This window comes from Mya arenaria, chromosome 16 (genome assembly GCF_026914265.1).
Source record: "Mya arenaria isolate MELC-2E11 chromosome 16, ASM2691426v1".
NCBI classification, from domain to species: Eukaryota; Metazoa; Mollusca; class Bivalvia; order Myida; family Myidae; genus Mya; species Mya arenaria.
This window is the reverse complement of record NC_069137.1, coordinates 7,625,335-7,650,424: the sequence shown is the minus strand read 5'-3', so window position 1 is coordinate 7,650,424 and position 25,090 is coordinate 7,625,335. Positions and strand designations below refer to the sequence as shown.

Below are 25,090 nucleotides of genomic sequence, written 5' to 3'. Positions count from 1 at the left end.
TGTTCAGAGGAAATTTAAAATAACTTGCCATATGTATTTGACACATAAAGGCAAGATCAACTTTTCATGTACTGGCCTTGTTCGTAGGTCAATGTCACATTCGGGGGCATTCGTCACATACTGTGACAGCTCTTGTTAGTGATTATTATACAGATGTGTTTTATTAAGGACAGCTGTAATTGCATTTGTTTTACTGAATTTATGTACGTGGTTTTCAAAAAATACTATAATTGTAATTATATATATAAAGTCAAATAATAAAACACAGGTCATGATTCTATTCGAGATATTCACCATTTCCTCCTCGATTTCAGGACCGATCGTTGTTCGCGAAATCAGATTCTGGCCAGGGTTCATCAACAACGGCCACCCTGGGAACCCAGTCTTCTGTCTCCGTGGGCAACGGTTCCCAGCTGCCTAGCATTGACTCTGTGCTGCTAAACCTCTCTACCAAGAAACAGAACGGGAAGCAGGTGTCAGCTACCACGGCAACCGCGGGAAACGTTGCTTCTTCACATGTTTATGTCCCTATTACAAACTCTGTTCCTGCGTACGGCCTACAGGTAATTCCAATTAACAGAACAGAACAGAACAGATATCTTATTAAGTACATCATCTTCTTAACTACAAATGAATAATAAATAAACAAACGCATGCTATGTCATAGCGTATACATTTTATGAAATAGAATCATAAATATATTCAAAAATATATATTCAAATCAGGTGAGGATGAACAAAACTATATAATTGTAAATGAATATTTAAAGTTGATCTTTTAATACTCAGAGCTTGTTTGACAAATTAAGATAGTTATGTAAGTTCTTGTTTATTTCTTATGTTTAACAGTTCAACAAACTTAAAATCAGACAGACATAAATACTTCAGTTTTATAAAAAAAATATTATAGTTTCAAAACGTGTACAAATAAAATAAAATTAAATTAACAAGTAAGAATTGTGATGTGATTTCAAAATTCCTCTTGACTTTTTAGAGGCATGAAGTTTTCAATTTTTAAGTTTTTTTTTTAAACTGACAGCGAAGCCAGCAGACTAAGGTCTGGTTATTTTAGTTAAAATGAGGGACATAAAAAATTTAGTGTTTTTTTCACTCACAAGGGAATGGTGACAGAGCCCCCGGTTAGGGGAAAATAGCATTATTTTATCAAAAAGGGGGAAAATTCTATGACATAATTCATATAACTTGATTTTAAACCTTTTATTCAACCAACCTATTGACCTTTCCATGAATGGTGCTTTATTGCTACATCTGCTAATGGGTTAGGGTATGATGAACCCTAACCCTATTGACCTTTCCATGAATGGTGCTTTATTGCTACATCTGCTAATGGGTTAGGGTATGATGAATCCTAACCCTATTGACCTTTCCATGAATGGTGCTTTATTGCTACATCTGCTAATGGGTTAGGGTATGATGAACCCTAACCCTATTGACCTTTCCATGAATGGTGCTTTATTGCTACATCTGCTAATGGGTTAGGGTATGATGAACCCTAACCCTATTGACCTTTCCATGAATGGTGCTTTATTGCTACATCTGCTAATGGGTTAGGGTATGATGAACCCTAACCCTATTGACCTTTCCATGAATGGCGCTTTATTGCTACATCTGCTAAATGTTAAAATGTTGATGTTCTTCCTCCAATTTTTATTATATATATACATTAAAAGGAGATTTCTTTAGCTGGGTATGGGAAAATAATATACTTTATTAGGAGAGAAATTCGGCCAAATTTAGGCCCCAAAAAGAGCCGAAGAAAACAACACTGGAATAAATGTCTTTATCATTAGTTTCACTTTCTCTTTCAAATGTTAGCGCTGCCATTCCTGTGGTATATGGTGATCAAAGGCTGTCGAGAGTTAAGATACAAAATAGTCGTGGATCTTAGGAAGATCTCTTTGCTTATACCAGCAGTGTACGAAATAAACAATAACCCTGCACTGGTAAAATGCTTTTTAGGGTTCCTTAAATTTATGATTTTACATAGCAGGTTTTGCAGTGTTTTTAATGCCAAGTACTAGTGTAAGAATTTGGTTGTTTTTGCAAAAAAATAATTTCGATGAGTGTTTCAGATGTATTCAAAATCTCCCCTTGATCACCTTCAGACACTAGCCAACGCTGCGATAGAAGCTGACCCAAAGGCCTTCCATGAGGCCGACCATGACCGTAAAGATGTCCACCATAAGACTGAACTAGAAGATGTGACTGACACTGACAGCAGTAACCTCTCACCGTCCGATGGGAATACCAGTCAGATCATGTCTCCGCCCCGCAATACATACAGCCATCTGATGGAAACCAGTCCACATTTAAGGTAGGATAGTACACCAGTCCATTTATAAGGTAGGATGATAAACCATTACACATATAAGGTAGTATGGTAGACCAGTCCACATCACATATAAGGTAGGATGATAAACCAGTCCAAATATAAAGTAGAATGGTAGACCAGTCCACATAAAAGGTAGGATGATAAGCCAGTCCACATATAAGGTAGAATGGTAGACCAGTCCACATATAAGGAAGGATGATAAACCAGTACATATTTAACATAGGAGGGTTAACCAGTCCACATACCGGGTATGATAGTAAACAAGTTTACATTGAAGGTACTAGCACAGTTAACCAGTTTATATATATGGTTTGATGATTTAACCAGTAAAAATTACAATTGTACAATAGTTCTAGCATATTCAAGTATTCAGACACACTAAAAAGCTGGTTTGCCCAACTCTATATACCATATTTTCCCGCTTATAAGACAATGAAATTGGGTCCCGATTTTAATCTAAACGTAGGGGGCCAGTCAGAATCATTAATATTTAACCTACGGTATTCAAGTGACCAATCTATTGTCTGTTGATGACACCCCAATAAAAGTGACAGAATCACTACCACCGGATTAAGATGACTATCTGCTTTGTTTCACTATGATAAACACTTGATATTTTCTTAAAAGTAGATATCATCTAATTGGCAAACACTTGATCACAGGAGACACATTTTACTGACTTTATAATGCAAATATTCTTTTAATTGTTGGCCGTATTAATTTTCCATGTCAGAAATAAAACTTCAGTTTTTCATGATTAGGCTTTGCATCTGTAGAAGGTCAAATATATCAACAACACTTTTAGGAGTTCTTCAGTTTATGTTACCTGTATGGTGAAACCAGGATATGAAATGATATGATATTTCAGACAGTAATATTATACACTGAATGTTTAACAAATTGCAATTTGATTCAAAAAGTACCGTCAAACTTTGTAGTTTGACATCTCATGCAGGTTAAATGACAGGTTTCAATACACATTTCATTAATCGTTACAATAATTTATCCGCAATTATCAATGGTTATTTATGTTCACTAATTTAAGTCCCATAAACTGCAATCCAAACAAACACCCGCAAAACTTGCCATATCTTTTACAAACTCCGTTCCTGTGTACGTTCTACAGGTAATTCCAATTAACAAGAAAGAATTGTGATGTGATTTCAAAATTTCTCTTCACTTTTAGAAAAATATTAATGGTTCTGATTGGATACTTTTTAAAGCTTATAAGACTAGACTGGTTCTTATTTCAGTATTCCTGCCGCCCATTCCCATCAGCTACAAGGATTGTACCAGTCCAAGTCGGGTATTGGTACCCTGCCTTCTATACACCACTTCTCTACGGTGGGGAAACCAGCTGCTGCAAAGATACAGGAAACCCCTTCCATGCAGGTAGACTGGTTCATGAATCAGGGCAATAGTTTAGTAAGTGCTTGACTCAACTAAATCTTCATTTAACAAAGTTTTTACACTGATAAATATACAAATCAAGCACAGGCTTGTTACAGAATCAGCATTTTATTATATTTTATTATTTATATGGAAAGAGAAAATAAAATAGATAGAAAGATATGGAACTTGAATTCAGACATAGAATACATGGCAACAACTCCTCAATTTATGAAAATTATATTGGCAAAATATACTCACTGATTATTGACCTTTAGTCTACACAAAAAGTAATATAACAATCAGTTACTTGTAAATGCTTTGAAAAGTTTTTATTGTACTTTTGTACATGTTCTTTGAAGTTGCCGTTATCGGGTGGAATCAAGCCGTCAGACCTGGTTGCTGCGGCAATGAAGCTGAAAATGGAAGTGACGGAAGAGAAGGAAATAGCCGACCGAACAATACAGGAAAAGATCGCCGCACATCAACTACAACAACAGGTCAGTGCAATAATGTAAAACTACTGAGGCTAGAGTAATATTGGGCAAGAGTAATATTGGGATAGACGTATAACTGGGCTTTCGACTTGGGTAGGCGTACAACTGGGCTCTCTGCTGGGATAGGTGTATAACTGGGCTATCTGCTGGGATAGGCATATAACTGGACTTTTTGCTGGGATAGGTGTATAACTGGGCTCTCTGCTGGGATAGGCGTATAACTGGGCTATCTGCTGGGATAGTTGTATAACTGGGCTATCTGCTGGGATAGGCGTATAACTGGGCTATCTGCTGGGATAGGTGTATAACTGGGCTATCTGCTGGGATAGGCGTATAACTGGGCTCTCTGCTGGGATAGGCGTATAACTGGGCTATCTGCTGGGATAGGCGTATAACTGGGCTTTCTGCTGGGATAGGCGTATGCTGGGATAGACGTATAACTGGGCTATCTGCTGGGATATGCGTATAACTGGGCTATCTGCTGGGGTAGGCGTATAACTGGGCTATCTGCTGGGGTAGGTGTATAACTGGGCTATCTGCTGGGATAGGCGTATAACTGGGCTATCTGCTGGGGTAGGCGTATAACTGGGCTCTCTGTTGGGATAGTTGTATAACTGGGCTATCTGCTGGGATAGGCGTATAACTGGGCTATCTGCTGGGATAGGCGTATAACTGGGCTATCTGCTGGGATAGGCGTATAACTGGGCTATCTGCTGGGGTAGGCGTATAACTGGGCTATCTGCTGGGGTAGGCGTATAACTGGGCTATCTGCTGGGGTAGGCGTATAACTGGGCTATCTGCTGGGGTAGGCGTATAACTGGGCTATCTGCTGGGATAGGCATATAACTTGGCTATCTGCTGGGGTAGGCGTATAACTGGTCTCTCTGCTGGGGTAGGCGTATAACTGGGCTATCTGCTGGGGTAGGCATATAACTTGGCTATCTGCTGGGGTAGGCGTATAACTGGTCTCTCTGCTGGGATAGGCGTATAACTGGGCTATCTGCTGGGGTAGGCGTATAACTGGGCTATCTGCTGGGGTAGGCGTATAACTGGGCTATCTGCTGGGATAGGCGTATAACTGGGCTATCTGCTGGGATAGGTGTTTAACTGGGCTTTCTGCTGGGATAAGAGTATAACTGGTCTCTCTGCTGGGGTAGGCGTATAACTTGGCTATCTGCTGGGGTAGGCGTATAACTGGGCTATCTGCTGGGGTAGGCATATAACTGGGCTATCTGCTGGGGTAGGCATATAACTGGGCTATCTGCTGGGATAGGCGTATAACTGGGCTATCTGCTGGGATAGTTGTATAACTGGGCTCTCTGCTGGGATAGTTGTATAACTGGGCTATCTGCTGGGATAGTTGTATAACTGGGCTATCTGCTGGGATAGGTGTATAACTGGGCTATCTGCTGGGATAGGCGTATAACTGGGCTCTCTGCTGGGATAGTTGTATAACTGGGCTCTCTGCTGGAATAAGAGTATAACTGGGCTATCTGCTGGGATAGTTGTATAACTGGGCTCTCTGCTGGGATAGGTGTATAACTGGGCTCTCTGCTGGGATAGGCGTATAACTGGGCTATCTGCTGGGATAGGCGTATAACTGGGCTATCTGCTGGGATAGTTGTATAACTGGGCTCTCTGCTGGGATAGGCGTATAACTGGGCTATCTGCTGGGATAAGCGTATAACTGGGCTTTCTGCTAGGATAGGCGTATAACTTGGCTATCTGCTAGGATAGGCGTATAACTTGGCTATCTGCTGGGATAGGCGTATAACTTGGCTATCTGCTGGGATAGGCGTATAACTGGGCCATCTTCTTGGGTAAGAGTATAACTGGGCTTACTGATTGGGTAGGCTAAAAACTAGGCCATCTGCTTGGGTAGCGTAAAACTGAGGTGTAAGACAACAAGTTCCTTGTTTGCCAAGATGCAGGTCCTCATAGTTTGTAAATACCTTCATACAGTCTTATGGTAAACCTATGTTAATATTGCAACTGTCAGATCTAGTTTAAGGAATGTTCGGCATGATAATCCCCTGCTGTGCATCTCCTACTAATTGTACTGGTGTCACAGTAGAGGCCAATTTCCTGTGTATCTCGTTTCATGGCTCAGGGCCATTTAGGGTCCATTTTTATAATGAAACCCCTGAAACTGCACAGCAGGATACTCAGATTTGAGATCTATAAGACAATTAGGCAATAAGATTAAGATCAATTGACAGAGGTTGTGTACAAATACACGGATTTGGGGGTGGGGACACTTTAAACTAGCGAGCTTTGTATTATGAATGTCAAACTGGTAAGTGTGAAGGCCTGAGATGTTAGTTGTCACCTCTTCCTCTCATGAATGTGAAAAGGTTCTAAATGACATTAAATAAAGTAGAAGATAGAACCTTTTTGCTTTTTGCTTTCACCTTTTGATACATTGATACCATTCCAGGTGTCAGACCTGACAGCGAGTGCCCTGGCAGCGGGGAATCTGGATGCAGCTGCTCTGCTGGCCAAGCTTCAAGCTTCTAACCTGGAGAATGAGTTGCACAGACTCTATGATGCGGAGACTCTGCAGGCCTTGCAGCACGAACCTATGGACATTCCTGCAGGTGGGACCGTGTGCCATTTTTAGCTCATCCGTTTTTTCGGAGATCAAATGTCTAGGTAGTGTTATAGGCTTAGTGTTATTGTTGTCCTCATTGTGGGATAATTTAAACCTCGGCAGTGACTCTGAAGCTGTTCAACATATGCAACTGAAACTTTGAACAACTTGTTGTCAGAGATAATACATGCATGTATATCAAGGCCCAGAGATAATACACACATGTATAGCAAGGCCCAGAGATAATACACACATGTATATCAAGGCCCAGAGATAATACACACATGTATAGCAAGGCCCATAATTCTGGATTAAACAATTGTTGGGTTATGCCCCATTCTTGACTAGCATGGCAGTTGTATCCTTAGACAAGACTCAGTTTTCCCAGGAGGTGTATTTGTCAATAAATTAGAGTCTAATATAGAAATACGTGTTGGTAGGCTGGTGTACTTTGTTTTATTTTTTTCTCAACTTGGCCCTTATTAATTGTAATATGTTATATATGGCACCCACATGTGAAATATTGAAATCATACAAAAGCCCTTTCACATGAGTGTAAGATTTCAATCATGAAAGTTGCGGGTTGTGTTGGATTTAATATGTTTATGAATACAAAGAAAAAAACATAAACATGGTACAATTATTCTTATCCAATTCTACTGTATAACTGTAACATCATTTTCATCAACATTAAGGTTTTCATAAAACCATCACACTGTTCAATAGCGAGGTGCGAGTTGGATAGGCAGGGTGTACCGCCTAGCGCTCTGTTAGAGCCTTCCCATCTAAAGCATCAACCTGAATTCAAATAGCGCTATTCAGTTAAAAGAAGGAGTCAACCAATAGAAATTTTAGCCCTGTCCACAGAAAGTCAACATGTTTTTTAACACTCAGATTTTCTATGAAACAACATGAATTGAAATAGCACTATCAGTGAGGCAGCCCAATTCTGGCTAGGGAGACATAGTTAACCCTCAAAACTAACTTAACCATTGCGTATGATGTGGTCATAGAGCGCTCAAAGAAAACAGCCCTGGTTCAGACAAGACTTGGTTGCATAGAAAAACAAATGATTATGGACATGATTGGGTTTTTTCGTTTACATGAATTGAGTGTGCCCTATCTATTAATTACCTGACTGTCAGGCGTGTAGCTGCCTATACGCGAGTACGCCGCTGAATCCACATGATGAAAACAAATCAAAACAATTCAGCCAAAGTTATAGTATTTGTAATGTTACAGACATGACATTGAAAATTTAATTAAACAGTGCAATGGCAAAAAGGACAGAAAATTAGACTTCTGTTAGACAACTTGAATGTTATGAACATAATTGGGCCTTATTTGTTTGCTATTTTAGAGAAAAAAATCTGCTGAGTAAAGGGATTATTTATTGATTTATTTTTCTAAAACTCTCCATTTTCCATTAATAGATAAAGCACCTCAGAACGCCAAGAATGCACCTGATTTTACCATTGTTTCCAAAAAGTTCGGGGGAGGGAGGGGGAGGGGTGCATGCCCGCAGACTAACACAACTATGAATCCATATGAATAAAGGGCTAGCTACGCCCCTGACTGTCTGTCCGTCCGTCCTTGTCCGTCTGTCCTCATGTTTGATTATTTTTACTTCAAACTATTGAAGCGCTGAACTTCATGTTTCATACTTTACCTCATAGTTACAGTTCATTCATTGAGGAAAAGTTGACGCATAATGTAAGCATTGTCAGGGCTATTCTAGTAAAACATATAACTGACAGGGGGAAGAATGTTAATTTTTAGGTATATGGGTGGGTGTCTTTTTTCGCTAATTTGGACCCAAAAAGGGTAAATTTTGCTTCTGTAGGGGGGTATAATTTAAGAGTGCCTTCCTCCCAGGAGTTATATGTTTAAATGGAATAGCACTCAATATATGTAAAATTTCATTACGAGTGTTGGAAATAATTGAATAAACCTAGAAGCATAGGTAAATGGCCATGCAGCTTCAAGTGAATAGGAACGTTAACTCCAGGCACAATAGTTGCAAATTACCTCCCTTTTATTCATTGTAATGTTTTTCTTACCAGATTTGTCCCCTACATCAGCGTCTCGCAGGAAAAGTCGTGGTCGTCCAACTTCAATTGAGAGTCTCCGAGACCCGCTTGGTCGCCAAACCTCTACGATGTCAAACATCAGCGCAACAAGCACAGTTCTTAGCGGAGAATCTGAGTCCGACCGTACATATGACTGCGAGATTTGTGGGAAGCAGTTTTCACATAACGACCGACTACGACGACATCGGAAGATTCACACCACAGATAAGCCGTATAAATGCGACATCTGTGGGAAGGGATTTAAGGAAAAGTGTAACCTGAAACACCATCGGTTTATACACACAGGTGAGCAGATGGCGTAGGTGTGATTACACACAGGTGAGGAGATTGCGTAGCTGTTATTACACACAGGTGAGGAGATTGCGTAGCTGTTATTACACACAGGTGAGGAGATGGCGTATAGTGATTACACACAGCTGAGGGTATGGCGTAGATGTTATTACACACAGCAGAGGAGATGGCATACCGTAAATGACTGGGTATTAGACGCCCTTTTTGTGTCGCCTGAAAAGACGACATATAGGGGTTACTTTTGTTGGCGGCGTCGGCGGTGGCGGCGTCCGCGTCCCATTTTCGCTTGTCCGGGGTATATCTCCTAAACTATTAGTGGTATAAACTTGAAACTTCATATGTACATAGATCTAATTGAGGGCAAGTGCAGTGCACAAGAACTGTTACTCTTGCTTCCATATTTTTAGAGTTTTGCCCTTTGTTATTTTTCATGCTTAAAGTTTTGTCCAGGGCATATCTTGTAGAATATAAGAGTTATCAACTTGAAACTTCATATGTAGATAGATCTCATGGAGGGCAAGTGCAGTGCACAATAACAGTAACTCTTGCTTTCTTAGTTTTAAAGTTATTGCCCTTTGTTAATTTTCATGCTTAAAAGTTTTGTCCGGGGCATATCTTGAAGAATATAAGAGGTATCAACTTGAAACTTCATAGCTAGATATATCTCATTGAGGGCAAGTGCAGTGCACAATAACAGTAACTCTTGCTTTCTTAGTTTTAAAGTTATTGCCCTTTGTTAATTTTCATGCTTAAAGTTTTGTCCGGGGCATATCTTGAAGAATATAAGAGGTATCAACTTGAAACTTCATAGCTAGATAGATCTCATTGAGGGCAAGTGCAGTGCACAAGAACCGTTACTCTTGCTGCCATATTTTTAGAGTTATTGCCCTTTGTTAATTTTCTTGCTTAGGTTATGTCCGTGGCATATCTCGTAAAATATAGGAGGTTTCAACCTGAAACTTATATCTGATTGAGGGTTCAAATGCCACCTACACTTGAAAGTTAAATGGCAACATCATTGTCTATAAATGAATAAAATGCCAATCTAACAGCTATAATGTCGACAGTAAATAATTCGTCAGGCGACACATCCGACTCGCGGAGTTCTAGTTTCCCTTAGATTTCGATGCAAAAAAACCCTGCGTATAATACCCAATAACAATTTTTTTAACTTTTTTTCTGAGGTCAATTTAAAGCCCAGAGTTTGTTTAGATTTATGTAGAAAGAGATGTTACTCGCATCATATTGATCGAGTATATACGAGTTAAAACAGCAGTTGTGGATTGGGATACGGTAATGCGTGTGATTACACACAGTTGAGGGTATGGCGTAGGTGTGATTACACAAAGCAAAGAAGATGATGTAGGTGTTATTACACACAGCTGAGGGTATGGCGTAGGTGTTATTACACCTAGCTGAGGGTATGGCGTAGGTGTTATCACACAAAGCAGAGAAGATGTCGTAGGTGTAATTACACACAGCTGCGGGTATGGCGTAGGTGTTTTTACACACAGCTGAGGGTATGGCGTCAGTGTTCTAACACAAAGCTGAGAGTGTGGTGTAGGTGTTATAACACACAGCAGATGAGATGGTGTAAGTGTGATAACACCCAGGAGAGTGTATGGCGTAGGTGTGATTGGGAAACAGAGGTGTCACGATATCTCTATTATTAAGAGATATGATACCCATGGCGACCTTTTAAAAATCACAATTTCAACCTCACTATTTCCTCATAATTTCACAACTTCATGATTCTTTCTCATAAATTCACGATTTCAATTTCATGAATTCTCAATTTATACCTCATGATTTGAAGAACGAAACTGTGAAGTTGAAATGTCACCACTAGTTTTTTTATATGTATTTGGTCACTATCTTTGATTTTAAATGCACCATAAGACTTGAGTGTACATCACATGAAGTTGAAGAAGTTTTCAAGTGGATAAAGAAATTTGAAATCAGTTTTTCGGGAATTAAGGTTATGATATGGCCTATTCCTTTAAAATCAACAATGCATTATAATTAAGATAGAAATACTTTTCAATTGAAGTATTTATTGTTAGACTGACTTATCAATTAAATATAAATTATGTTGAATGTTGGCAGGAGAGAAGCCCTACAAGTGTGATACATGTGGGAAATCCTTCAACCAGAGGAGCAGCCTTAAGACTCACCAGGTAACAAGAAAACATGTTCTGGTGGTCTAGTGGTTTAGGTGGTGATGTTCTGATGATCCCTATAAAACATGTTAGAGTGGGCTTGTGGTTTAGGTAATGATGTTCTGATGATAGATTATTATTTAAAATTGAATGGTTGGGCCAGAAATAGGCGACAATCGATTGTATTTGGTCTAATACAACCAGCGGGTTCTGTTCTCTTGTTATTTGCATTTGATAAACTTCCACCAATTTTTTAAGAATAGAGGTATATTGCTTTGCACATGTCAGTCGGTCCGTCCCTCCGTCCATCAGTAGACCAAAGCTTGTCCTACTGATAATTCGACATTCCTTGACCTATGGTCATCAAACTTGACATGAAGGCTGGGCCTGACAAGTAGATGACCCCTATTGGATTTAGGGGGTCACTGGGTCAAAGGTCAAGGTCACAGTGACCTTTTAACGCGAAAAGGTTTTAAAAAGGTTGTCCGAGTGATAACTAAGTTATGCCTGGACTTATGGTCATCAAACGTTACTTGGAGCCTTAGCCTGACCAGTAGATGACCCTTATATTTTAGGGGTCATCAGGATAAATGTCAAGGTCACAGTGACTTTGAATGCGAAAAGGTCGTCAGAGTTAGAGCTTGACAATGCCTGCACCCATGGTCACAGTGACCTTGAATGCAACAAGCTTGTTTCCTTATTTGGAAGTGTTCAGAAGTTATCTTTAACAATATGGCCAAAAGCAACAACAACACTTAATATCTTCAAACAGACACATAATATAAGCATTGTTAAGGATTACGAGTTATTAAACAAGAATTAAATTACAATTAAGGTATTGTCAAAACTGATTGTATTTCCAATAATCGGTTACTTGAGTGGAAATGATTATTGATAGTAAAACTGGAACTGCTTCCCAACAAAAGGTATAGGTGTCTGCCTCTCGCTGAAGAAGTTGTGGGTTAGATCCCCAACAGGGGTACTATTCACAGCCACTCAAAAAAGACCCCAGAACTGGTTACGGAAATGGAATCGAGAGCGATTCTATAAGCTATCAGCTTTCATCCCAATTAACCTAAAAGAAATTACTATGAACCAATGAGAAAACACAGAAAATAGGAAAATGGGAAATATTTGGGGGAAAAAATGGGAAAAATGGGAAAATCATGGTTAAGTTTTAAAAAAATAAAAGTTTTTGAAGAAATGCAATATTATTGTTGGCACAAGATTTATCTTTCCACAATGTTATACAGTAAAAACAATATACAGCTGTTGGCCACCTGTTTGGTCACCTTTGTTATTCCATCTTCTGGACGCCACTTTGGTCACCTTTGTTATTCCATCTTCTAAACGCCTCTTTGGTCACCTTTGTTATTCCATCTTCTGAACGCCTCTTTGGTCACCTTTGTTATTCCATCTTCTGAACGCCTCTTTGGTCACCTTTGTTATTCCATCTTCTGAACGCCTCTTTGGTCACCTTTGTTATTCCATCTTCTGAACGCCTCTTTGGTTCCTTTGTTATTTCATCTTCTCAACGCCTCTCTGGTCACCTTTGTTATTCCATCTTCTGGATGCATCTTTGGTCACCTTTGTTATTCCATCTTCTGAACGCCTCTTTGGTCACCTTTGTTTTTCCATCTTTTAGACGCCACTTTGGGTGCCTTTGTTATTCCATCTTTTCTTCTTTGACTGTTTATTTTTTCTTATTGTAGACTTACATGTATGTTTTACTCTTCCAGAAAGTACACACAGGAGAGAAGCCATTCAAATGTGAGCTGTGTGAGAAACCATTTGCACAGAAATACCTGCTGAGGTAAGCAAGACTTCATTAGCTTCAGTTTTAAGCTTGTATGTTTTTCAGCGTCGTTATATTTGCCTTAATTCATGAATTAGTCATGATTTTCAGGTGAAACTGGATACTCATGTATAGCAAAGCCCATAACTCTGGTTTTTAAATTGTTGAGTTATGACCCTTTATCAATTGAAAAAAAAACAGGCAAGCGTTGGAGTCCACTCCGTTGTGCTATGGTTAATACTTAAAAGGTTAATACTTGGTGTATGTGTCTGCCTTCTCCACCAGGGGGAGAGTGGTCTAGTGGTGTATGTGTCTGCCTTCTCTACCAGGGGGAGAGTGGTCTAGTGGTGTATGTGTCTGCCTTCTCCACAAGGGGGAGAGTGGTCTAGTGGTGTATGTGTCTGCCTTCTCCACAAGGGGGAGAGTGGTCTAGTGGTGTATGTGTCTGCCTTCTCTACCAGGGGGAGAGTGGTCTAGTGGTGTATGTGTCTGCCTTCTCCACAAGGGGGAGAGTGGTCTAGTGGTGTATGTGTCTGCCTTCTCCACCAGGGGTTGAGTGGTCTAGTGGTGTATGTGTCTGCCTTCTCTACCAGGGGGAGAGTGGTCTAGTGGTGTATGTGTCTGCCTTCTCCACCAGGGGGAGAGAGGTCTAGTGGTGTATGTGTCTGCCTTTTCCACCAGGGGTTGAGTGGTCTAGTGGTGTATGTGTCTGCCTTCTCCACAAGGGGGAGAGTGGTCTAGTGGTGTATGTGTCTGCCTTCTCCACCAAGGGGAAAGAGGTCTAGTGGTGTATGTGTCTGCCTTCTCTACCAGGGGGAGAGTGGTCTAGTGGTGTATGTGTCTGCCTTCTCCCCAGGGGTTGAGTGGTCTAGTGGTGTATGTGTCTGCCTTCTCTACCAGGGGGAGAGTGGTCTAGTGGTGTATGTATCTGCCTTCTCCACCAGGGGGAGAGAGGTCTAGTGGTGTATGTGTCTGCCTTCTCCACCAGGGGGAGGAGTAGTCCAGTGGTGTATGTATCTGCCTTCTCCACCAGGGGGAGAGTGGTCTAGTGGTGTATGTGTCAGCATCTGGCACAAGAGGTCGTGGGCTCAATCACCATCAGTCGTCTCCAGGTAGATGTTTCAACCTCTCACACAAAACTTTCTCGAGTTCAATCCCATCTTGAAAACTGTCTCAGGATCTCATAAAACAGACACAGGTACTGATTCCTGCCAAAGAATCAGACAGGAGTGTGATTCTATAAATCCATGAGCTCTCCTCACAGCCAAGCTAAAATAAATTACTTCTGGTATAAATTAGAACTTTTCTCCGAGGAGAAGTTCCTCAGGGGCACAGGAGTAGACTCCAAGTCTTGAACGGCAGATTTATACTGTTCTATGGCAGTGATGATATATTGTCAATGCCCAAGACAGTTTTTCAAAGAAGTAAGTCATACTTGTTAATATCTTATTAAAATGCACTACTTATATTTCTGTATCTTTAATGGTGAAATGATTATCATGTTTCAGACAACATATGAAAAAACATATTGAACTGAACATGGCAACTTCTTCAACCCCGAATCCCGCCCAACAAAGGCTTGCAGGCGGAAATTTACCAGATGATGGTGGAAATTTACCGTGAAGCAATGAAATTTACTGGAAATAAATGGAAACTTACCATAAAATATTGGGAGTGATAGTGGAAAGTTACCTGTGGGATTTGATAATAAAATAGTGGAAATATACCTTTAAAGCTGTGGAATTTATTTTATGTAATTTTCCATATAACAGTGGACTTCTGCTATTTTACAGGTGAAACTTTTGTTAACAGATAATAGAACATTATGTTTTATAAGGTGCACATAATGAAGACGAATAGAAAACATTGAAAGTTAACATTGAAAAGTGGAAAATTAACCTTTAACAGTGAATATCTACCAGCAAATAACGGAAATAGTGCAGAAAGGAGTAGATATTTATATAGGCATATCTCTGTGTTGCATAAATGGTAAAACCAGTTACTAATATATATGTGTTGCATGAAAGGTAAAACCAGTTACATATTTGTGTTGCATAAAAGGTAAAACCAGTTACATGTAATAATGTTGCTTGTCCATTTTGTTTGTAACTCACAGTTCCATATCATGTTGAAAAGTGTATTAAACTTAAAGTTTTGTTATGTAAAGTTTTGCAAAACTAATTTTGAAAAATGCACTTTTGTTTAATATTGTGTTTTATATTTCCAGTGCTTTTATTTTCAATGTTTTATTAATTCCTACAGTCATAAAAAAGTACAAATATGGGTTGTCACAATACGCCAGGATATTACAACAGTATATTGCAATGTTTACAAAGTAACAAACCGCGATACCTACCACGGTATATTGTAATAGGAAGCAGCATACCACGTTTCCTACCACGGTATATTGTAATAGGAAGCAGCATACCACGTTTCCTACCATGGTATATTGTAATAGGAAGCAGCATACCACATTTCTTACCACGGTATGTTGTAATAGGAAGCAGCATACCACATTTCTTACCACGGTATATTGTATGTAATACAATTCAACATACTGCGATACCTTCCACGGTATGGTGTTACCTACCATGTTATATTGTAAAACAATGCAATGTACCGTTTTACCTACCACGATATATTACTGCAATTAAATTTGAATAAAAAATAAGAGCCTCCCTTTCATATGCCAACTGTTTAATCCAGATGATCAGAAGCTGATTTTTTTGCTAAAACTGTGACTAGGAACACGGCTTGGAACATAGAACATGCTTAATATATTCAAATATAGGATGCTAAACGTAATTGTATTTGCTCCATGTTCATTATTTTTATACAGCTGCTGAGAGTATTGCAAATTTTACAGACCACATTTATTCAACGATTCATAAGTGTTCCAATATTTCCCTTTAAAGCTGCACTCTTACAGATTTAACGTTTTGACAACTTCTTTTATTCTTTGTCTTGGAACGAAGCATTTTTTTGCGAAAACGCATGGAAACCGGTCATATAATACTGGTGACAAAAAGTAGATCACAGATTTTTGTATTTAAGTTCAAGAATTGAGGTTTTATGCTATATAATTGCTAACCACTACATAATCTGTTATTGGTTAATGGTCCGAACCATAAATGTTTTGATTACCGGTAGGCAATACTTATAAAAGATGAATTGTTTTGCTTATTTACTTTGAACATGAGCGATACATGCAAATACTGCCAAAACACCATTACTGCAGTATCATTTAATTTTGCTTTATACGTCAATGTACTGGTATATTGTGACACCCCTAGTAATAATATTGTCAAGCTTTAGTAAAATACTTTTTGCGTAACATGTTCAGTTTTATAAACATGTTACTGGACAACTCCGCATGTCACAGGCATGTTAACCACACATTGTTAGTAAATATGTAGTTTCTTGTGCCAATTCGACAAGGGTACTTGTTTTAGTTAAGGGGATGAATTTTGCAGAATTACATAGAGTATTTGTTTTTAAATAATTGATTTAAAATTATTGCTATTTTTTTATATTTGGAGCTGAACAAAATGCCATATATTACACTGTTTTTTTACCATATTGCGAACAGGTGCCAGGGCCCTTAGAATTTGCAAAATGCCTATTATTATGGATTTATCCAGCCCCTTGGTAGAATTTACAGGGGCTTTCCCCCGTTAAGCTAATGGATTTGAAACATTTTATGAGCATAAGGTTGCATTTAAACATTGCTGTTTAATAAAACCCACTGTTACACTATAACAGCCATACATCCAAGGAGAAAATCCCGCTATAACACTAATGGTGGATACAAGAGGTGTCCAAAAAAACCTATAACACTAATATTGGATCCAAGGGTCGTCCAAAAATACACTATAACACATATGTTGAATACAATGGGTGTCTTAAAAAGACCTCACTGAGAATATATAGTGATATATTTAGATGTTTCACATTGACTATGAAATTACTGTATAAATATAAGTTGAGTATCAAAACCATGGTTTAAACCTGTATATAGATGATGCAAGTGCTCGGCCCAACATGGGAGTAACTCTGTCCACTGTTAGCTTGTCTATTCTTTATTATGCAAAAACAAGTAACCTAACTTGGCTATAACTCAAAAACCACTCAAGATATTCAAATGCAACTTGGTCCACATGTTGCCAGAGACTAGACACACAATCTAGCAAGGCCCCTAAACCTGCCTTTCATAATTGTTGTTGAGATAGGCCACTTATTTTGGATGTGCTACGACAGAGCAGCCTTCCCAGTGCTCTTCAAGAGTTAAGTCCGTCTTGAGCTGAGCGCTTGTTATTTTCATTGTGATCATGAACACATTGTTATAGATACTATAGATACATTGTTAATTGCTTGTTGATGTTGATGTTCTCATAGCTGTACATATATTTTTAGGAAAATACACATGTTACTGTTTTTATTACTTACTGCTTACATTTCCTTTGAAGTTACTGTTACAATTTGCCTCCCCTGTACGGCTGCAATTACTGTTACATTTTGCCTCCCCGTACAGCTGCAATTACTGTTACAATTTGCCTCCTCCGTACGGCTGCAATTACTGTTACAATTTGCCTCCCCCGTACGGCTGCAATTACTGTTACAATTTGCCTCCCCCGTATGGCATAGTTTATTTGTTACATGTTTTGTAAATATTTTGAGAGAAAAAAATGAGAGGGTTGAACGCCAAAACGTTCTAAGTGATATTTAAGGCGTTTGATGAACAATTTAGCCTGTCGTTGCACTGAGCTACAGGTTACATGATTGAAACTTTCGTTGCCTGGTGACCTCGTTTAATTTTAGTATCATTTAAAGGGAATTTTCAAACTGTTGATAACTTATATGTATATAAATGTCTGTAAAAACATGAACAATAAAGATATTGCAATTCAATTTTTTGTATTTTATTTCAAACTGAAATCGGACCTGAAATGGCTCAAAAGTTATGTTTCCAATATTTGTTTTGATAAATGTTTTTCATTTTCTCTTTTTTTACTAATAAAACCGTTTGAAATGATACCAATACAATGCCATCGAAAATTAGCATGCTGTACACGGGACACCTTAAGATAGCCGCACTTGCATTGTTTTTGTTGTCACTTCCTCTCAAATGTTAAGTGTGCTATTTTTGTTATTGATTTGTGTTGTAAATATTATTATGTTGAATGCATTACTGCGTTAACTTCCTGAAAAATTTCAGACAATTAACACAGTTTTGCAGTCATCAATGTGTCAAAGGATGAATGCAAAAATGTTCTAACTAAAATTAAATAAAGAAGCATTTAGAACATTTTCGTTATCACCCATAGATGTATAAATGTTGATGGCATAAAATGTTTGTAGGATTTGTTAAAATGTGCTATAAGTTTAATATGTAGATACTAGAAATAAATATGTATAGTGTTAAAACGTTTCTTTCTAAAAGAAACTGGGTCAGAATTCATAAAACAACCTGAGCAAGTTCCTAACTTGAGTTTATTATACGTGTAGTACTTAAAGTGACACTCATACTAAAAGTCAACACATACACATGTATAACAAATATAAATTTATGATTGATAAACTAATAACTAAACTTTAACTTTTAACTTTAACTACTTATTAAATCATGCATTTATGGAAAATATTGATAACTAATAACAAGATTGTAACCATGTATTTAATAGCTGAAAACGCACAAATATTAAATGACTGGTGAGTCCTAAAAGATTTACAGTGATCAACTATCGTCTCATAAGGTAGAAATACCATGTTTTATGCACCTTTCTTTCAAATTAAACACAATGTCCTTCATCAGAACCATATTTATTATATTTATTCATCTTTTTTTTGAAAAATAAAACAATTGTATTAATTTAGGTACATTTTTGGGGGGAATAAGAGTGCATCTTAAAGAAAAGGACTGTAGTTAGAAATTCACTTACGATGCTTTATGAATAATGTCCCTGGTCATCTGCTGTTATTGTGTGTTTTTCAGATCTGATGTTTAACATGTACAGTGCACTCAAGAAGTCTTGGGATGGTAGTCACTTCCAGTATTTGTTTTTGCTGAAAAGTCTTCATTTTGTTTAAAAAAAATCCTTATATAATATGGCAGCTTTATGAAAGAAAAGAAAAATAATAAAAAAATTCTTGAAACATAAACAAAATATTTTGTATAATGTTCTTATACTGTGTTTAACATCGGATATTTCTGATTAGGTGTAAGACTTTCAGAGGGTGCTGCATGTTATGTTGTTGTAAGACTTTCAAAGGGTACTGTTTGTTACACAGTTATGTTAATACTGTTCACAAATTCATGTAGGTAGCGTATTGCCTTGTTGTTTTAAGACAAACTGTTCCAAAATGGCTATGGAATCTCTTCCATAATTGCTGTTGAAAATGTTCTATACTTGGTAAAGGAACCGTTTTAATACGGCTAATAAAAGACTGATCCATTTCCCTCTCATGAACAAACATTGTTAAATTTTGGTGCAAAAGCGATGTAAGTTGTGTAAGAAAGATATGCATTTAGCCTTTTTAGCTTTCATTCTAGATTTTGCTATCTTCTATAAAGGGGATGCTTTTATCACATGACATTTAACATTGAAACACCTTATGATGTTATAATATTTTTTTTAAAAATAAGACTAAAAATAGTACACTTTTTAAATATTTTCAGGAAGATTTTTTTCCAAGTGATTATTGGCACTACATACTTCTGTTTGTTGTTATTTCTGTCCGTTCTTGTTGGAATTATATTTTGCAAGTTTTATGACACAGAATTACAATAATAAAATACTTTTTTCATCGTCTGATGTCCCTAATGCACTAATTGTACTTTGTTTCATATAAATCATGGCACATTTAAATGGTTTTAAATGGCGAAAAAATACTTAACAATTCTTAACACAAAATATGCAATGTTACGTCAAAGGTCATGCCACTTTTAGCTAATATGATGCCATATAAGACCAGACTTATCTGATCAGTTCAAGGATCATGTTCATAAAACAACTTGTGGCCAAATGTTCATCATGGTTGAAAATCATATTTTGAGGATGAATTTAAGAAATGTGATGTCTAAACATGATTTTTTTTATAAAGCAAGAAAATTGTCTAAATAATAAATACATATGAATAATTTGGTTTAAAGGAGAGGGAAATATAAAAAAAAAAAATATTGTCCAAAATAAGGAAATGTTAACCCGAGTTAAAACTATTTTGCTAAGATGCTTTAGGAATAAGACCACAGTTTTTCTTAGTTTATTGGTATGATTCACACTATTCATTATGACAGTTGTTCCTTCTTCATCATTATTTTTCTAAATGTTCTGGAGATTTTTATGTTCTGTGTCTATGTTACCATGGTAACTTGCAAACCAGTCTGTGATCAAATCAGCTAAACGCTTGATTATACTGCTGCTCCTTGTCAGTAAGATGCTTATTAAATTTGTGAGATTGTTTATGTTGTAAACTTCAATGTTTTTTAACACCCAGAACAGAATAAGAACGTATGTCATTAAAAATGTACATGTATTATTTCTAAAATATTTTAATTTTCCATGCACTCAAAATGAGTGGTTTGTTTAATATTTTATTAATATGATACACACTTACAATGCTAAATCAAGGAAAGACTTAGATACGGATAAAAATATGTATGATGTCATAAACTGATAATAATATATATGACGTCATAAAACTAATATATATGACATCATTTTACAATTCCTTTTGAGTTTACGTTTTAATACTACGTCTTGTATGAATTTATTTTCTTTCTGAGAACGTGAATTAGAGGTATCATTACTTCATGTAGAAAAGTGAGTTGCTACTGTTATTTCTTTTTTTCGAGGCTTTTAAAGATGTTGCCTTGGTAATAATTATGGCATTTTGTTAAGTATTTGTTGTTGGTTTTTAACTTGATCAGGTTTTTAGCTTGCTATACATCATACTTGACTAAAGAATTTTGTCAGATAAATGTCAGATTTATGCCTAAAGTGTTCAATTATTGAACAGTCATACAGAAGCAGTATTTGTTTAAAAATAATGATAAAACGTGATGTAAATTATTGGAAATAATTAAATCAACATTTTTATTCAATTCAACTTTAACCTTATTTGTTGGTTGATTTGATGATTTTGTATGTTCTTTTTGATGTTTTGGTAATGAGGACTTAGACTCTAATTTCTACTTTCGTAATTCAATATCTTTGTAAGTTCAAGAATAAGACTTCTTTTAACAAGCGATCTATAAGAGACATCACTTCCTAATTTTTTTCTGGCATAAGGTTATTGGTGTTATAAATTTCTGTTCAATGTTCATCAAGCATCTTAGAAACATTTCATCTCATGTCAACTCTTACAACCTTTTAGCATTTTTGTGTGTGTTTTTTTTAGTGACATGTATGGAAAACAATGTTTTTCAATCATCAAGTTGTAGAAGTACATGTATTTAATGTTTCACTTGAGTTAGTGTTAAGCAAAGACATATATATTTTGAAACATGATAAGTCAAGAATTCAACTCGAAAAGATGCATGGCCTGGGGGCTGAATTGCTCTAATTATTTATGTCATGATATGGTTTCAAACCTCAGCCACTATTCTAAGTTTAGAAAAAAAATATAACAGTATGAGACTCTCTTATTTAAAGCAGCACTCTCACAGATTTACCGTTTTTGTTACTTTTTTATTTTTCGTCTGGGAATGAGCAAATATTTGCGTAAATATCTGCAAACCAGTGACAAAAGACTGCTGACAGAAAATCAGATTGCAGATTTTCATATTTCCGTGCCAAAATTAATGTTTTATGGCTAAAACCGTTAACGGTTTAAGAAAAATGCATAAAACATTAATTTTTGAACTTAAAAATAAAAGTCTGGTTTACTTGCATTCTTGCTTAAATTGGCTCATTCAAAGACAACAATTAAAAAAGTTGTCAAAACGTTCAATCTGTGAGAGTGCAGCTTTAAATAAAAGAAAAAAAACATATTTTCCTTTGCAATGGTCTAAACATCTTTTTTGAGCAATGTTTAAAACCAGCACATTTGAAATGTAATTAGGATGTATTATGAATACCCGAGGGCCCATATTCACTTTCGTTCAGTGTTCACACTCTTTAGTCCAATTCTTGTTTGAAATTAATTTGTTTAAAAAAATGGTGGAAGCGGCTCTTAATGTGAAAATATAATAACTTTTCTATAAATAGAAATTACATTGAGAAAGAGTCCTTTAATCAAATGAGATTGTGTTAAATTTAACATTTCTAACAGTGAGTCTCAAACTGCAATTCTACCTTTGCGTGAATATGGGGAGAGACTGCATTGTGATGTTATTTTCTTTGTTATAAATTGTTACTTAGATATTAGATGGATGACGGCAAGACCGTGGTAGTTTCTACATATTGTTGGCTACCACACTCTCGCTGTCAACTCTGAAATTGTTGTTAGTTTTTCTCTCATATGACTTTACGGTGTGCGAATTATGTATCAAATATATTATACCCTGAATAGCAAACATTTGAGAATAAATCATGATAACTGCTTAAATAATTTGTTATATCTTATATCCATTCATAGGACAAACCAGTTACTTTTCCTCCCCAAAATACTGTTATCTTAAAAGTTTCAACATTCCTACCAGAACAGAAACTAGGGGAGAGGCACACATATCATTTAAGTTGCCTTTCACCACTTTTAGTGATCTGTCAGTTAAGTTGCCAGTGTCTATCACCATTTTCAGTGCTTTGATTTAGTATTCCCCTCTGTCAATTACGTTGCCTGTGTCCATCACCACTATGGGTGCTTTGATTTAGTATTCTCTGCTGTCAGTTACATTGCCCGTGTCTTTCACCACTTTGGTAGCTTTGATTTAGTATTCCCTTCTTCTTCTGTATAAACAATGGTGAATAATTACCTCGGTAAGTAAAACCACCGGTAAATTCCGTGGTAATATGGCGGTAAATACGTTGTATAAAAGAAATTACCAAGGCGGTAAATTTACTAGGGTAAATTTTACCAAAATGTCCCATAATGCAATAGAGTGACGTCATTTTCCCGCACAGTTGTCAGATTGGAGGCATCTTTTTTCTATAAAAAAATGAACGTCCACATTCCATTTTTATAAAAAAAAACTATTAAAAGGCAGGTTTATGACAAAATTCATTAAATCAGTCCAATTAGTTACATGGTTAATATTCAACAAAACAGTACAAAGTATTTATAAGCTACGCCCGTGGCTGATCAATAAAACACACAACATTTCAAGGGGTAGGTTTATTCTGAATTCAGGGGTGTTACTCTTTACTTCATACAAAACGGTCAACGAATACCGCTGGAAAATGCGAACATTATTGCAATGATATGCAATTCATAATGACACAATATATCTGAATAATTTAAAAACAGAAATTAATTGACAAGAAATTATACTTGCTTACACAAAATACAAAAAATATCTTTGAATAAAATTTAATGGCATCGTCCATTTTTCTCACGCTGACACCTAAGGAATTTACAGTCAGTTTCAACTTATCGTAGAAATGATGCACTGAGTTTCATAGAATTGATTCTCATTAAAGTGATCAATAATTCATATCTTTAATCTAATATGTACCATTGTTTCATGTTTCCAAGTATTTGTTATTTAATGCTGGGGGTCCATTGTTATATTTTAAACTGATTTATTTCTGAAATTAAGAATATATGTAAGCAAACCCCACTGATTCTTTTAGTGTCAAAACAGACACATTTTATAAGTGTACTCCTTTCTTCTATTGATATGGATGTAATGGAACAGTTTTCTATTCACGAAGTTTCAATTTGTCTTTAAAATCGACAAAATGAGTTGTGAATCGAGCGTTTGTTTGTGTCTGGTCGGCCATCTTGATTCTGGTAACTGAAACGGTAAATCAATTTACCCACCTCTTGGAGGAGGGTAAATATTACCGCGGTAAATAGCTTGGTAAAATATTAATTTTGTTTTACACAATTGCTTACCGCCAATTTACCAGAAAAATTACCGCCGGTAAAATATTACCCTGGGTAAATCTTTTTATACAATTGGCTGCCTGTCAGTTACGTTGCCCGTGTCTATAATCACTTTGGATGCTTTGATTTAGTATTCCCTTCTGTCAGTTACGTTGCCCGTGTCTATCACAACTTTGGTAGCTTTGATTTAGTATTCCCTTCTGTCAGTTACGTTGCCTGTGTCTATAATCACGTTGGATGCTTTGATTTAGTATTCCCTTCTGTCAGTTACGTTGCCTGTGTCTATAATCACGTTGGATGCTTTGATTTAGTATTCCCTTCTGTCAGTTACGTTGCCCGTGTAATCACGTTGGATGCTTTGATTTAGTATTCTCTTCTGTCAGTTTTGTTGCCCGTGTCTATCACAACTTTGGATGCTTTGATTTAGTATTCCCTTCTGTCAGTTACGTTGCCCGTGTCTATCACCATATTTGGATGCTTTGATTTAGTATTCTCTTCTGTCAGTTTTGTTGCCCGTGTCTATCACCACTTTTGGATGCTTTGATTTAGTATTCTCTTCTGTCAGTTTTGTTGCCCGTGTCTATCACCATATTTGGATGCTTTGATTTAGTATTCTCTTCTGTCAGTTTTGTTGCCCGTGTCTATCACCATATTTGGATGCTTTGATTTAGTATTCTCTTCTGTCAGTTTTGTTGCCCGTGTCTATCACCACTTTTGGATGCTTTGATTTAGTATTCTCTTCTGTCAGTTTTGTTGCCCGTGTCTATCACGTTGGATGCTTTGATTTAGTATTCCCTTCTGTCAGTTACGTTGCCCGTGTCTATCACAACTTTGGATGCTTTGATTTAGTATTCCCTTCTGTCAGTTACGTTGCCCGTGTCTATCACAACTTTTGGATGCTTTGATTTAGTATTATCTTCTGTCTGTTACATTGCCCGTGT

At 36.9% G+C, this 25,090-nt stretch overlaps 1 protein-coding gene across 2 annotated transcripts in view; it reads left to right on the top strand.

The window, feature by feature from the left end:
* The window catches only part of LOC128221804 (uncharacterized), a 53,180-nt gene extending 30,477 nt beyond the window's left edge, over positions 1-22,703 (top strand). Inside the window, exons 6-14 of one of the 2 annotated variants that reach the window (XM_052930407.1) lie at positions 315-563; positions 2,126-2,334; positions 3,606-3,744; positions 4,104-4,241; positions 6,676-6,835; positions 8,892-9,203; positions 11,316-11,386; positions 13,108-13,181; positions 14,672-22,703. In XM_052930407.1, the coding sequence (XP_052786367.1) occupies positions 315-563; positions 2,126-2,334; positions 3,606-3,744; positions 4,104-4,241; positions 6,676-6,835; positions 8,892-9,203; positions 11,316-11,386; positions 13,108-13,181; positions 14,672-14,786 (1,467 nt within the window). In that variant the 3' untranslated portion in view covers positions 14,787-22,703. Of the gene's footprint in view, positions 1-314; positions 564-2,125; positions 2,335-3,605; positions 3,778-4,103; positions 4,242-6,675; positions 6,836-8,891; positions 9,204-11,315; positions 11,387-13,107; positions 13,182-14,671 lie in introns of both variants that reach the window. The other variant, XM_052930406.1, reaches the window with a different exon arrangement.
* The last annotated feature ends 2,387 nt before the right edge of the window (positions 22,704-25,090 follow it).